Genomic DNA, 15474 nt, shown 5'->3' with positions numbered 1-15474 from the left:
TTTAGGAAATTTTTTTTTTTTTTTTTTTTTTTTTTTTTTACCTATTTTGCAGCCGGAACTCCATATGAGAACGGTATCTTCCGCATGAAGTTGATATTATCTCATGATTTCCCTCATTCGCCTCCTAAAGGTTTGTCTCTCAAATTCATTGAAAAGTTATAGAACTGCCCTCATTTCTATTACTTCGTAGTAGTTTAAACATAGTTTGACGTGTATCTTTCATTTCATTTATTTATTTCTAGTTAAGTTTGACTTGTCACTTTCACTATCATGTACCATATGCACATGGCAATGTTATTACTTGAGCACATGAACAGTTTCCCTTTTCCTTGGACATCAAGAAACGTGATCGAGAATGGCAAACATTTGTGTGCGTGCACACACACATGTATACTAGTTGTTCTCCCCGAAAGGATCCGGTATTGCTAGTGCCCATTGAAAATCAATAAATCATAGATTCTAAAATTTATCTTTGCTTTCTCTTTAGGTTATTTCCTTACCAAAATTTTTCATCCGAATATTGCAACCAATGGTGAAATTTGTGTAAATGCACTGAAAAGGGATTGGAGTCCAAGTCTTGGCTTAAGGCATGTGCTAATGGTAAGTTCGGCTCTCTATTAATTTTCAATCACGTTGGGACCACTTGAGTCTTGGTGTTCTCTATTGATTTGTATGGAGTGCACTTTATCCCCGACGTTTTGTTTAGTTTGTTTTTCCCCCCTTTACTAATCTGTTATGTGTCTGGTCATAACGGGTAACAGGTGGTTAGATGCTTATTGATAGAACCATTTCCGGAATCAGCTTTAAATGAGCAAGCCGGGAAGATGCTCCTAGATAACTATGATGAGTATGCTAAACATGCAAGGTCAGTATTGTCATTTCACCGTGTTGAGCATATAATATATAAACATAAATGTACAATCAACTATCAGCTTAGGCTTTTAGTTGAGATGGAGCACATGCTTCAATTTGGCATCAGAGCCAACCCCATGCCACACGTGAGGGGCTTGTTGTGCAATTCAACTATTAGCTTAGACTTTTAGTTGAGATGGAGAACATGCTTCAGTTCACCGCCTTTTGTTTCTACGATTCTACTACCTCCTGTGACGGTGAAGATACCATGTAAAATCTTCTACATTACTAACAAATAATATTTGACTCGAAGTGAAAGGAAACTGAAGTAAAATAATGCATACAATGTCTGTAACTCTGCTCGCCATTACATGCCTGAGGTTACTATGAGGACTCTCAGACAGTCTTCTCGTTCAGAAAATCAAACCTATTTAGTTTTCATACGCTAACTATATATAAATCAAACCACGAAGAACAGAAGCTACACAGCATTAGTTTGTCTTTATTTTCTGATATTTCCGAACTTGTCTACTCTCGATTCTCACTTTCAGGCTTTATACTGGAATTCATGCTTTAAAGCCAAAGCCCAAGGTTAAAGCGGGGACTATTTCTGAGTCGACTGCTGCCCTGAATGTTGGTCAAACCAACACCTCAATATACATTGATGACCCGAAGAATGCAGGATCAGGGAATCCTCCCCAACAGCCATCGCCTCTAGCCGCTTCATTAATCAATATGAAAGGCGGGAATGGTCTGGATCAGTCGGCCATGCCTAGCGGGACCACAGCAGAGGCTGCAATCAGTAGCGGGTCAGCAGCGGCTCCTGGTGCACAGAAGAAGGAAACTGGGTTGGCAAGAGTTCATGCTGACAAAAAGAAAATAGATGCAAGAAAGAAAAGCTTGAAGAGATTATAATTTGTTCAAATGGAGCTTGTGACTTCTTTTTTTTGTTTGATAGCTTTGGTAAAAAAGGGACAAGAAAGAAGATCAAAAGACAGTTGACTTCGCTTTTATGTGCTAATTTATGGTATTCTTATTTGGGTCTTCTGCTGAAGCATAGCAATTATTCTTAACCTTTGATTTAATCTTTCCTACCATCTAAACACCCAGTAGCCAACTGAGATGCCCTAATGGCCTAATGGGACACCTTTGCTTCAATCTAAAGCTACCCATGTGGGACACCTTTGTGTCACGAGCATAGAGTCCGGCGCAGCATACAACGCTTGTGCGGCATCTCAGGGCCCCTCATACTCCGTGGACCAGCCTACCCTTATACGTGTCAATCTGGTTTTGCCTTGCCATAGGCTCATCACGAGAGCGGCAATAGCTCTCGACCAGTTGTGCCTTTCGAATTGCATCGGTCCCCTTCATAGTCAAGTCCTAGACCAACGTCAGGCTTTCCAAACTTAATTAGGTCGGCGTGCCTAACTTGGCCAGACCTAACATCTAAGGCAGAACTCCCTTATTGCTATTGTCGCCACCTTTACCCGTAAAGGTGGCTAACCAGTTGGTCCGTTCATTCATTGGATATAACACAGTCACGGAAAACAGTCCGTGACATTTGGGTGTGTTTTGTGCATATTGCATCCATCCGAGCTTCTATCCTCAAGCGACTTAGACCCTTCCTATTTGAGCCAATGCCTTTCGGTTATTCTAATAGCATCTGATTTACTTTTTTTTTTTTTCTTTTGTTTTTTTTTTGGGTAAAATAATGTAATTTGTGTGTAAGATTCAGGTTCCAAAATTTGGTTTGTCAATCATGGTATTGTGCGATCTATTCCACTAAGGAAACAGTGTTAGGCTGGCATGTCCCTACTGCTCACTATACCCAACTCATCACACCCCATACACTAAAATGCAATACACATCCTTCCATCTATCTAACATGCCTTTTTTTTCAAACAAGTATATAAATACTTTTCATTCATATTTAGTATTTTCTTTGAATGGAAAATCAACTTCATTGCATTTTCATTTTTTTTTCTTTCATTTCTTTCCAAACTTCACATGTGACCAACTGAGTTGCCATGCACGATATTTTCTTTCTTTCATTAAGTACATAATGAGTGGGTTATATTAGATGCACACAATGTATACATCTTGATTGTGACGATGTAAACTTGTGTGCAAATAATATTTTTGATACAGATATAGACCAAACTATTCTAGTTATGTCTGCCAAAGCAATGAAAGTGTGTTTCTATCAAATCAACACAAAATTGTGACGTTACACAATTACACCTGTATTTGTCCAGTTCCATGGCTGATTTCAATTCAAGGGGACGCTTTCAGCAATGCCCTGCAAAACAATTCACTGACTATAGAAACGTGTGATATATGGGTTGAGACAACATTGTTTTCCAACTGTAATAGAAAACGATATGTATCTGCAGATCATAAATTGCGCCCTACATAATCACTTTGGACAACTATCAACGTAAATATTGAACCATCCATCCAATTGGGAACATTATATTTAGACAATAAATAAGTTCAGATACAAGAGTCAGAAGACGCATCGTCAAAGGAGGATAAAAAGTTCTCGCCACCCTTTGCCGTTCTGATTAAAGGTCCAACTCCAACCCACAAACCATTCAAAACAAAACAGAAAAAGAAAGACTCCAAGTGATATTAGCTGAACCGTCGTCCATCAAGTTTTAGGTCTTCTTTCCAAATTTCAGCCGTGGTAAAACTAGAAAGATTTAAGGGAAATGGAAGGAATCACTTGGCCATCATAACCTTAACGAACTCCTCGTAGTTGATTTGCCCATCGCCATCAACGTCAGCCTCCCGAATCATCTCATCAACTTCTTCATCGGTCAGCTTCTCCCCAAGGTTGGTCATCACGTGGCGAAGCTCCGCGGCAGAGATGAAACCGTTCTGGTCCTTGTCGAAAACTCTGAATGCTTCTTTCAGCTCCTCCTCGGAATCAGTATCCTTCATCTTCCTAGCCATGAGATTTAAAAACTCTGGGAAATCAATAGTTCCATTACCATCAGCATCAACTTCATTTATCATGTCCTGGAGCTCAGCTTCAGTAGGATTCTGCCCTAATGACCTCATTACAGTCCCAAGCTCCTTGGTAGTGATGCAACCTATAAATATCATGACTTTAACCTATTACACAGCCACCCATATCGCATCTTTAAGCACAAATGTAAAATAATATAGTGCACCATGAAATAAAACAAAATCGCGCATTACAGTAAGACAAGAAAACACCATAAGTATAACTACAGTCCAATAATAATAACATTGCTCATAACAGGAAGACAAAAAGAAAACACTAGAAGTATACTGCAGTTCAATAATAATGACATTGCTCATTTCAAACCCATATTTTATAATGATATTGGGTAGTTTCACAGAGTAATTATGTTTAGAGACAACAACAATTGTTACACACTAACACATCTGCATATTATTCAAAAAGTATATTCTAAACTTTCCTGGGAAAGATGCGAATTACATGAGATTGGTGCTGTATGTATATCTCTGTCAAAATGGTGTCAGCAAATGAGCATATGACAAAGTCATTGCATTGGCAAAGATTCATTTCTACAAATTTCCAAAACATATAAGACAAGAACTTTCAAAAGCAAAGAGTACTATTTTAACTGTGACCAAAATGTGAAAGACATAATTGGGAAATGTGTCACCATAATTCATTGAGAAGCATTTAGGAAATCGGAATTGTGCTTTTACTTTTTTTCCTATTCTTACTATATAGGTTTATTTCTTGCAGTAGAGTATGATTTTCTATATTAAATTAGACTTAGGATTTTCTTTCTTAAATTAGATTAGAATACTAGATTAAGAATTAAGATATGAATATTTTCACCAATATAACTCGATAGAAAGCTGCAAATCCTTGTGAGATTTTTTTGGTAAGTTATTTATTTTAAAAAACTCCACCTCGAAAGTAAAAGCTGAAGTGAAATTTCAAAATTAGCTCATGTACATGCATAATAGGGGAATGAGAAGACAAGGAGTAAGGATAATACCAGAAAATAGTTTACACCATTCACAAACCTTTGAAATTTCTCTGCTATCCGAATATGTGTACAAAATATTCCAAATTCCGGATTCGAATTAAAAATTTGAGATGAAAAAATAGAAACCATAAACTTGCAAAAGCCTCCATAAAATCGTTGATCCAGTAACGACAGTAAGAATCCAGCGTGAGCATAGGATTACAAAGACAAATGATTGGAGAAGGAATGAGCTCCTCCGGAGCTTTATCTCTATCATCCTATACAGCGCCTCAAATCAATTTTTCCAAAAACATACACTACCAGCACGACAAATTCAAATAATCGACGCATATTTGTAAGATGGAAAGGTGAAAATCAAGCAGATCTGCGCGTACAAATGCATAGAGAAACATATACATATAGAGCGTAGAAATTAAAAAACAAAAATGGAGCGAATGTGAAGAAGCAAACCGTCGCCGTCCTTGTCGAAGAGACTGAAGGCCTCCTTGAACTCAGAGATCTGATCGTCAGTGAGCTGATCCGCCATTTCTGGTACTCGTTAGCTCTAGGAAAAAACTGAAAGTGGAAGTCGAGCGAGAGAGAGGAGGGGAGGAATACAGATAGAGAGAGACAGAGAGATAAACGGTTATGGAAGTGGGAGATTGATCAGTTTTGTGTCGCCTCTTGGATTTTGGACAGAGGAGAGGTACAGAGCATTTGGAAAATTTCACGGCTCGTAATATTATTTTACTCTAAGCCGTCGACTTCTCTATTTTTTTGCTTCCGCCTTTCCTGCTTTGCCCCTCCCTTCCCGTTAAGTTTTATTACATAAATGAATCAAAAGTTTTAACATATTTAAACTAATTGATTCATAAAACAAATGAGTTAGTTTTTAATTGTCCATTTTTAATTGTTTTTTTTTTATTTCTATTGTTCTTAATATTATTGTATTATGACCATTTTAATCTTCGATCAACAAAATTTTTTAAATGACTTTAAATACAATGACATTTTGATCTATTTAGTTATAAGTGTTAGTTCATTACCTTTTTTTTTTCCTAAATTTATATGTGTCATTATATTTTTAGTCATTTACAACAAATTATGTTAATCCTAACATTATTCGAAAGACATTTTTTGCTAAATTTCACTATACCACATGATAAGTGCATAATTGTTCATATTTATATCTCATCTACCTTATGTTTAGCCTTATTTTGCTTACGAAATGTCACAATTGTGTTTAAGATGATTCTTATTTTGCTCATTTGATCAATTAGACACAATTCATCATATCTTTGAGGAGAAGTAAATGATTTTGGAGCATTTTTGATGCATTAGGAATCAATGAGAGCCAACTATGAAGCTATGAAGATGGATGCAACACTTCTAAGGAAATCTACGAGTGTTGTTTTCAATGGTCTTGATCATTTCAACAAACCAAAACAAAAGAGAAGCAAAAGATCAATGCATTGTAATTCTTGCACTGCACATAGACAAGTAACAGAAGTGGGTATGTGAAAAGCATAAAAGGCCAAATTTGTGTATGGCTTTTGCATTATGCAGTGTTTGTGGGGAGCTTAGCTTACTGTAAGAAATGTGTAGTGTTTGGGAAAACGTTTAAAGGTCTGATTGCAATTCCTTAGATTATTTGTAGTAGTATGATGTAGTAGTTGAGTTAAGCATGAAAATTGGATGTACCAATAAGGAAACCTTATCCCTAGTTGAATTAGCATTTCTGAAGAGATCACTTTGGTATTTGGTACGTAAAAGTGCAAATATAGGATATGCAAGATGGTTTCTTTAGGACAAAATCTTAATATTTCTGTAATATCCCCCGCAGGGACCTCGGCAACTCAAACTTATCTGGTTTTCTGGTACCTGATATTGGGAAGCTTGAACATTTGCAGTACCTGTGAGTGCTAATGAATATCAACAATATCTCGGGGGCCATTCCTCCTCCATTGGGGAAGTTGAAGAATCTTGTGTTCCTGTAAGTCAAGTTTTAATTCTTTCAGTCTTTTTTCACCTAGTTTAATTTGATACTTGTAACATAATTATATATTCTTTCACAGGCGTCTTAGTGATAATCAGTTAACTGGGCGAATCCCAGGAGAACTTATTGATACTCCTACCTTGAAAGTCATGTAAGTGGATTTTGACATCTAAGTTTTTGTCATTATTATGCGTTGATGCAATATAGATTTCAAAGATCTGCGCCTTTTTTTTTCCTGTACCAGGGATGTATCTAATAACAATTTGTGTGGAACAATCCCGATATATAACTGGTCCATTTGAGCATATTCCACTAAACAAGTAAGGCCTCATTGTATACTTCTTTTTTCTAAGATTGTTATTTTTCACTCTCTAGATCTTTCTAATACATCTTATTGAAAAAGTTGCAAAGAAAAAAATTGAAAGACCTAATATAGGCACTAGTTGCATGTTTAGAGAGAATTTGGTGATAATCATTTGAACCATGTTCAGTGTATACGTATGGATGCTTGGGGTTAGTTTGGTTAGAAAGAATGACACCTTTGTAATATTAAGAGAGAAAAGAAGAGCTAATCCGGAATTTGGTTCCAAGTTATCAAGAACAATTAGATAATTTTAGGGCTTATAGTGAATTACGACATAAAGTCCTTGTAGTATAAGGCTAGATAAATTCAACCCAAAATTGAACTTTTGGATGATTGTGAACAGTCTAAGTAGGTGTATTGGTGTCTAGTGAGTGAGAACACTCAATGACTATTAGTACCATCCACATCTGAGCAGAAGGGACATAATAACTTAGTGATTTATAGAACTCATAAAAGTACCAAGATTCCTGTTTTGCCTACCTGTGTGGTGGGTCTAATAATGTATCCATTTTTACTGTCTAACTTTTGATAACTTTCTAAAGTTTTATGCATGTGAGATTTACTGTGTTTTTTTTGGGGTCAATATGTAGCTTTGAGAATAATCCTCAGCTGGAAGGTCCAGAGTTAATGGGACTGGCAAGCTATGATACAAACTGTTCATAAAATAAAGACTTTGGTGAATAGACTTAGGCCACTGTTCCTGAAGATTAGATGCCATTATTTTCCTTACTCAAAGGTCCTGAATGAGGATTTGTCTGTTGGCTGCTGTGCTCTAAGATGCTTGTAAGTTGTAATAAATCTTTTTTTTTTTTTTTTTGAGTGACAAGAAAAATTCATAGTCACTATTCAGGTGTTCAGATTGACCAACGATGTGTAAAATTGTTATTACTCCAACCACTAATTGTATTTTTCTTTGAAATATCACTCAATTGTTTTGTAATTTACACATGAGTTGTAATGCACCTGAGCCAAACCACACTAAAAAAAAAAATTAAATTCAACTAATTAGCTAGTCTAACTCATGATCTTATAAATTCATATATTCTTTCTTATTTTATTAATGTGGAACGCTTAACAATTCAAAAAAAAAAATCAAAATTTTCAAGACTCAAACACTCACTTTACATTAAAATTAACAGTATACTGTGTACAGCACCAAACCAAATCAACTTTCCTCTCAAAAATCGCCATACAAATAATTAAAAAAATCAAATGGAAATTGGATCTTGGAAGACCTCACTCCAAAACAGCCAAACTACCCCAAGCACCATTGAACAGAACACAAAAAATCAACAAATTAAGAGACTAGCTTGTATAAAAAAATTAAAAATTAAAAATCAAACTCCACTCTTCCATTTACCAAGAAAGATTCATTACCATTTCTCATTCACTATGAGAGTCACCTGGGGACTCCTCTTTCTTGGCTTTAACATCCATTGCACTTGAACTATCACCTTCAGGAGTTTCTTGATCACCCTTTTCAGCAGATGTTGCCAAGTCTGAATATTCAGACTTATCATCAACTTCAAAGTTCAGATTTTTAGTACTGCCATTCCCATCTTCTGGTACATCACGATCTTTAACACTTGATGTACCCTTGGATGAGTCCCCTTCGACATTATGTGTGGCTTCAACTAATACATCTTGAGAACTCAAACTCGACTTCATTGGTTTCTCTGCGTTGTCTTCTGTTTCTTGCTTTAAGGCTGAGTCTGTCTCCATCTCGCGTTCATGGGAGGGGGCTCCCACGTGCAATGACTCGAGTGCATCTGCATCCCCAACAAGAGAATCGCGAAGAATGTGTCTCTCAGGATCGCTTTCATGGAGTTGCAAATGATCTGAATCAGTATCTTCAGTCGATCTAGCTTCGAATTTGATCTCATTCTCTATCAAACTTGAATGTTCTTGCAGTGTCACGTTCTTAGAATTCTCAGATTCGCCAGAGGCCTCCTCAGCATGAGGCGGATGAAGGGAATCATGCTTTTCATTTCCTTTGCTGTCTATTTGATCGAATGCCGAGCCAGTATCTTGAATACTCTGCACTTCAGGTAATGACATTCCAGAATCAGTATGAGAAGGATCAAGAAGATCGTGTTTTTCACATTCTTTACTGTCTATTTGCCGGAAAACAGAGTCAAGATCTTCAATGCTTTGTGCTACAACTTTTGGCATTCCAGAATCTGTATCCGCTTCCAATTGAACTTCTTGAGGTAACTCAGTCTCCAAGGAATTCGATTTGGCTTGCTCATAAATAGATTCTAAATCGCTCAGCGAGCTTGCTTCAACCAAAGGCATTCCAGGGTCAGTGTCATCAGTATTTGAATTTTGATTCAACTCGGACAGCCCAGGCCCCACCTCAGTCTCCATGGAGTTCGATTTGGCTTGCTCATAAATAGATTCTAAATCTTTCAGCGAGCTTGCTTCAACCAAAGGCATTCCAGGGTCAGCATCTTCAGCATTTGAATTTTGATTCAACTCGGGCAGCTCAAGCACCAAATTGGTCTCCATGGAGTCCAATTTGGCTTGCTCATAAATAGATTCCAAATCTTTCAGCGAGTTTGCTTCAACTAAAGGCATTCCAGGGTCAGCATCTTCAGTATTTGAATCTTGATTCAACTCGGACGGTCCAAGCCCCACCTTGGTTTCCATGGTGCTCAATTTGGCTTGCTCATAAATAGCTTCTAAATCTTTCACTGAACTTGCTTCAACTAAAGGCAATCCTGGGCTGACATCTTCTGTGTTTGAATTTTGAAGCAACTGAACTTCTTGAGGTGACTGAGACAGTCCAAATGCCACCTCAGTTTCCACGGATTCTAATTTGGCTTGCTCATAAATAGCTTCTAAATCTTTCAGTGATTGAGCTTCAACTAGAGGCATTCCAGGGTTGGTTTCCTCGGTATTTGAATTGAGATTGACCCCATGAGGTTCCCAGTCATTGCCCGTCAGCAATGACTCTTCTTTTGCTGATTTACGATCCCCTGATTCCTGGAATTCTCTTTCGGCAAATCCAGTGCTAGATGAATCGACATCTTCCTTAAGGCTTACGCCAGGAGTAAAAAATTCTGAACCACACTCTATCTTCTCTTCATTTTTGTATACCTGTTCAGCCATAGATGCATTTAGGTTCTCAGACTGCTCTGCAAATATCTTTTCATGAACATATATGGAGTCTTCTTCAAGAAACAATGGAGCAATAGAGGCAGCATTATGTACAACGGGAACACTTACTCCACTGGAATCGATGCCACTGTCAAACTCATTCAAGCTTGAAATTGATTCTTTGATGCTGAAGTCGCCAACTGCATCTAATTCAGATAGTATCCCTTCATCAATTTCCTCGATGCCATCCGTGTCTTCAAACTCAATTGCTTCCGTAAAAAACTGGTGGCTTTTCAAGGCATCAATATGGTTATCATTTTGCACTTCATCCAAAACGCTCTCATGTATGTCTGATTGGCCAGCATCTTCTGTGACTTCATCAACCTTGTGGAGTATTGAAGCAAATGGAGGAGACGAGGGAGCGGCAGTGATTGGTTGAGCCTCACAGTCAAGACCTCTGAATCCTAGGACATTATTTAATTGGCCCGTGCTGCTTGCCTCTTCATCTGATTCCATCACGATAAGTGGTGGCTCCTGCTTTTATCAGAAGATAAGATAACTAGTATTTCCGTGACCAACAACAAAAGATGTGATTTTAATGTTAAGTTTGTGCACTACCGTCTTATAATTTTTTATTTGTAAATGGTTACAGAATTTGTGTGTTGACTGTGAATCACAAAACCAAAATATGAGTTCCCAACATGGACAAATGAAACTGAACCTCTAGTTAATTTTACACCCCACAACCTAAAAATTAAGTTTCAACACTGTCTCAAACCTCCATTGATAAAAATTAAAGAAAAAGGGAAATAGAAAAATGATTTCTGTAATTATGCAATTAAACTTAGATCAGGTGTTATCTTCCTAAATAGTATATAAGGTTCTAAATGGAGTTGCCTCAACATTTTTAGTTTAGCAAGACTATCAATCTTAAAGTTCCCACTTCTTCATATGATTGGTACAAGAAAAAAATCGTAATATCTAGATTAACCGAGTTGATTATTCTAACAAATGGATTAAATAAAACGTACTGAAAAGGCAAAGAAATCCTTTGGGATCAGGCACAAGAAAATAATAAATGTCTGTTACAATTTCACTAACCTGCATTTCTGAGTGGTCTTTGCAATCCAACGGTGGTAACTCTTTGTCAGATTGAGAAAAGGATTTTTCTGTAGAGCTACATTGATATTGTGGAGAAATTGGCCCCTCGCTAAGAGGATCTTTATCTGTAAGAGCATCAAGATTTGATAAGTGAACGCCATTGTGCTCCAGATGAATACCTGCTACTTCCATGTCAATTTGATTATTCCCCAGCGATGGATTCTCAAAAGTTGTACAAGGTTGAACAAGTGAAACCTGAACAGCAGTTGAAGAATGTTCTTCGTTTTCAAACAGATCTATACCTTGAGCTTCAGTGGACTTGGAAACAGACCCCATGGTCAGGACCTCTGCGTGCTGAGCATCCAGATAGATGTCGGTGTCAAAATTAGAATAGAGACTTGTATCGAGTACATGCTCAACTCTACCTTGTTGATCTAGAATATTTTGATCAGCAGAAGTGTTAACAGATGCTTTTGAGTCCAGGGAATCCTCTCTGACAACACCTCCGGTCACTACTGGATCACCAGAAAACGAGACTTCACAGTTTTCAGATGACTCCAAATTTGAAACTTCATTATTCTTTAAAAGCATAGCATCCTCTGATATCAATTCATCTTCTTCTACTGGTTGTGAATTGGGCGAGCTAGCTAACATCTCATCACTAATTGGAGTAGACTTCTCAATTTCCTGGCCACTCTCCACAGCTTCCATGTCAGGAGGAGAAAGGGTTCTATCGACTAATACTGGCGATAAACCCAATTCAGACTCCACATGCACATCTCGAGCAACTGAGGATGAAGAAATTTCTTTCAATGGAGTGGGACTTAAATCATAAACAGGCTCCCAGTATTGATTCTCATCCACAGAAGTGCCTCTGATATCAAAATCTGCCCCTCCTAATGAAGCCTCTCTTGAAATAACACTTTCAGAATGATCCCTTCTTTCTCCCAAACCCGATAGCCAATGGGTTTCACTATCATCAAATATCTTTTCACCTTCTTCTGAATGTGATGAGGAGCTTGAGTGACGACTATGCTGTTCTAAAGATTCTGATTTTGAATGAATTTCTGTTACAGTGAGATCCAAAGCTTTGGCAGCATATCCTTCCAGCATCAGACTTGGTTCCACTCTGTGATGATTTTCCTCGCTCTCCCATTTCATTTCAGCCTCATCTACTCCGGAATCCTTCCAATCTGCTGCACCCATCTGTCGTGAGTCCACCTCAGAAGATTGGCTTCCATGTTCAACATGCCTGGAAGTATGCTCCTCCTCAGATATCAGAGCTTGATCCTCGGAGCTATGCTTGTAAATTAGGTCTTTGTCCACCAGATCTTCGTCACTAAGGTTCTTGTCTTCTGTTTCTTCTTTAATGAGGCTCTTGTCTTCCAGATCAATAGCCGAGGCCACTGACTCAGTTTCAGGAATAGAACTTACTCTTGAGTCACTAAGTTCACTTGATTGTCTTTGAAACCGTGAGTGGCTTGATCCTTCTGAATCCATTTCTTCTGGAACAAAATAAGGTCTCAAGAGGATATCCTTCTTCTCATGCCGACTTGGACCAAATAATGATGGTCGTACATTAAAACTTTCATGGCGCCTGAAGAATGACTCTTTGGCATGAGATGTCTTAAACTCTTGTTGGAAACTGTCTTCCTTAAGATCGGGCTTCTCTTCACTTGAGTCATAAGGAAGATCGAAAGGGTTTCTCCGAGGCTGTAAAACGGACGGAGCAGAGCCGGGAATTGGTGGTAGTCCTAGATCATATTGATCACCAGGAAGATCAAAAGGATTTTTCCGTGCAGTTGAAATGGGAGCAATATTGAATGGAAGATCAACGCTTTCTAAATCAATCAAATTCCTTTCAACCATTGTCCTCATGCTCTTCCGAGCTCTTCTCCTGGCAATGAGGCTTTCCAACCGTTGGTTCCTTTCGAGCTCTGAGCTTCCCAGGTCCATGAGATTCTTCTGGTCCTCCTCGGTCCATGAAATTGCAGATTCTGTTTGTTCTTGTTTGTCTTTAGTTGTTTCTTTCCCCTCTCCTTTCTCATCATCGCCTCCAGCTTCTACTTCTTGGTTTTCAGTCCCGTCATCAGACTCCTGATCACTGTCACAAGATTTCGAACACTCTGAAGCAGCATCGGAACCATCGTGCAACAGATTAATCGGTTGTGGAGTGTCTTCATCTAAAAGAGGATGAAGCTCATCAAGCATCGGGATAATGTCAGCCATTGAAGCATCTGGGGAAGAGCTCTCTGCTCTATCTGAACCCGAATCCAAACTCTCTTCATCATCTTCTTCCTCCTCGTCTTCTTCTTCTTCCTCCTCCTCTTGTTTCAATGGCGAACCGGGAGGAGAATCAACATTCACCATTTTAGAGTCAAAGGAATCGACGGATTTATCATTATCAAATTCAAGATTTTCATCATCCATGTTAGGAATCGGAGAGTACTGGCGATCTAAAATCTCCCTATCAATAACAGGAGAACCAATATACACCGTCCTAGAGTCGAAGGAATCAACAGATTTCTCATTATCAAATTCAAGATTCTCATCATCCACATTAGGAAGTGGAGAGTACTGATGATCTAAAATTTCCCCATCATCAAGCCTCTCCTCGATCTTTCCATTCTTCTGCTCGGATCCCAAACCGTACAACTCTCTTCCTCCTTCCAAAAACATCCTACTCTCCAATTCAATTTCCCGAGATTCGTTTTCAAGAAGTGGTGCATCATCACCAAAACTATCACCCCTCTCAACCTCACAAAGTTTATTAACACCCAAACCCAGCTCCTCAATCGACTGATCCACCGTATCCGTCTCATTGGTTGTGTATCTATCCACAGAATAACTCTCATCATCCTTCTCAACCACAGTATCATCTTGCAAAACCCCAATTTTCAGAGGCACTACTATATCATGAACAGTTTTCTCTTCCCTTTCAATCTCAGGTATGTTTGGTTGGCCAAAACTTAATAAAGTGCCAAGGAGAACAGCAGTGCATACAAGAACAGGAGATAGAGACAACAATACAGAAAACACAAAAGGAAATGATCTGTACAGTAATGCCAAAAAACAAAGCAAACCCACTAGGATTGGATGATTGCAAACAATTTTATAACATGCCCTAGTTGAAAAGATCAAAACTTTCCTCATTTGAACTCCAATATCTTGCAGTTGAACACCCATTTCTTCTTCTTATCCCCCCTTTCTAGCTTTATCGCAACTTTACTTCCCAAAAATCTGAAAAAAGGGGGTGGGGGTACAAATCAAGAAACAACCCAGTTTATGTTAGATCAAGTCAAACAAGAAAACAGGAAAAAACACCAAGAAATTAATTGAATGACAATAGATGATCAGCCAGTACCTGGAAAATCTGGAACTGAACAGACAAACTCTCTCACTTATCAAACAAACAAACAAAAAATGACTTTCAAGCCAAAGCAGAATAGCAGCTGAGTATGAAGAAAAATTCTTCACCTCTACAAAGGGTTAAAGCTATGGATATTTCTAAATGTTCTGGTTCAATGCTTTGAGTGTTGAATTGTGTAAAGACTGAAGAGGGAATCAATGAAAGAGAGAGAGGTGAGGAAGGAAAGAAAATAAAAAAAGAAAAAGTTGGACCCTTTTCTTTCTTTTTCACCCAGTCCCTTTCCTTTTTGCCACTCTATGCTCTGTGTATCTTCAGAAGGGCTATAGCTTGATCGAGTCCATTTCACACCAAGAATGTTTGTGATCCATTAGATTAAAGGCAGCTGACACACAAAAACTGATGCATTATGGTGTCCTTGTTGGAATGTGGTGCATTTATTAGTATAGTAATTAATTCTCTTCTTATCAGACAGCTTTGTTTACCTGGACTAGGGAATATGGGATTCTGTCATTCTGGGCCATCTCCAATTAATTCCAATTCACTTTTCATAAATTACAAAACTTAATCACAAAGAATTAACTTTGAATCTAACATATAAGTGTGTTGTGTTATTTCATTCTTTCCTCCCAAAAGGTTAGAATCTCCAACTCCAAGGGCCGGTCACGTCCCGACCTGACAAAATATCATGGTACGTGCAAGGAGCCCCTCACTTTGACTC

At 38.2% G+C, this 15474-nt stretch overlaps 3 protein-coding genes and 1 pseudogene across 6 annotated transcripts in view; 2 read left to right on the top strand and 2 right to left on the bottom strand.

The window, feature by feature from the left end:
- Positions 1–1899, top strand: part of LOC116028574 (ubiquitin-conjugating enzyme E2 22-like) — a 4571-nt gene extending 2672 nt beyond the window's left edge. For all 3 annotated transcript variants that reach the window (XM_031270325.1, XM_031270324.1, XM_031270323.1), the window contains exons 4-7: positions 53–130; positions 488–600; positions 762–865; positions 1404–1899. In XM_031270325.1, coding sequence (XP_031126185.1) covers positions 53–130; positions 488–600; positions 762–865; positions 1404–1767 — 659 coding nt within the window. In that variant the 3' untranslated portion in view covers positions 1768–1899. The remainder of the gene's footprint in view (positions 1–52; positions 131–487; positions 601–761; positions 866–1403) is intronic.
- A 1391-nt stretch (positions 1900–3290) lies between these two features.
- On the bottom strand, positions 3291–5571 carry LOC116029431 (calmodulin-7). The gene is made up of 2 exons (XM_031271435.1): positions 5298–5571; positions 3291–3947 (listed from the first exon to the last, which is right to left on the bottom strand). The coding sequence occupies exons 1-2, from the start codon at positions 5371–5373 to the stop codon at positions 3574–3576; spliced, it is 450 nt and encodes a 149-aa protein (XP_031127295.1). The 5' UTR covers positions 5374–5571; the 3' UTR covers positions 3291–3573.
- A 939-nt stretch (positions 5572–6510) lies between these two features.
- Positions 6511–7849, top strand: LOC116029502 (annotated as a pseudogene).
- Positions 7850–8284: 435 nt separating this feature from the next.
- Positions 8285–15109, bottom strand: LOC116029430. Of its 2 annotated transcripts, XM_031271434.1 has the most exons (4): positions 14751–15108; positions 11387–14626; positions 10415–10819; positions 8285–10285 (listed from the first exon to the last, which is right to left on the bottom strand). In XM_031271434.1, exons 2-4 carry the CDS (start codon positions 14570–14572, stop codon positions 8570–8572), a joined length of 5307 nt encoding a protein of 1768 aa, XP_031127294.1. In that variant the 5' UTR covers positions 14573–14626; positions 14751–15108; the 3' UTR covers positions 8285–8569. The 2 variants fall into 2 exon arrangements, with proteins under 2 accessions (XP_031127294.1, XP_031127293.1); XM_031271433.1 differs by having other exon boundaries at positions 8285–10819; positions 14751–15109.
- Positions 15110–15474: the final 365 nt, after the last annotated feature.

This window comes from Ipomoea triloba, chromosome 9 (assembly GCF_003576645.1).
Source record: "Ipomoea triloba cultivar NCNSP0323 chromosome 9, ASM357664v1".
NCBI lineage: Eukaryota > Viridiplantae > Streptophyta > Magnoliopsida > Solanales > Convolvulaceae > Ipomoea > Ipomoea triloba.
Note: the sequence above shows the minus strand (reverse complement) of the source record. Positions and strands in the feature narration are given on the sequence as shown.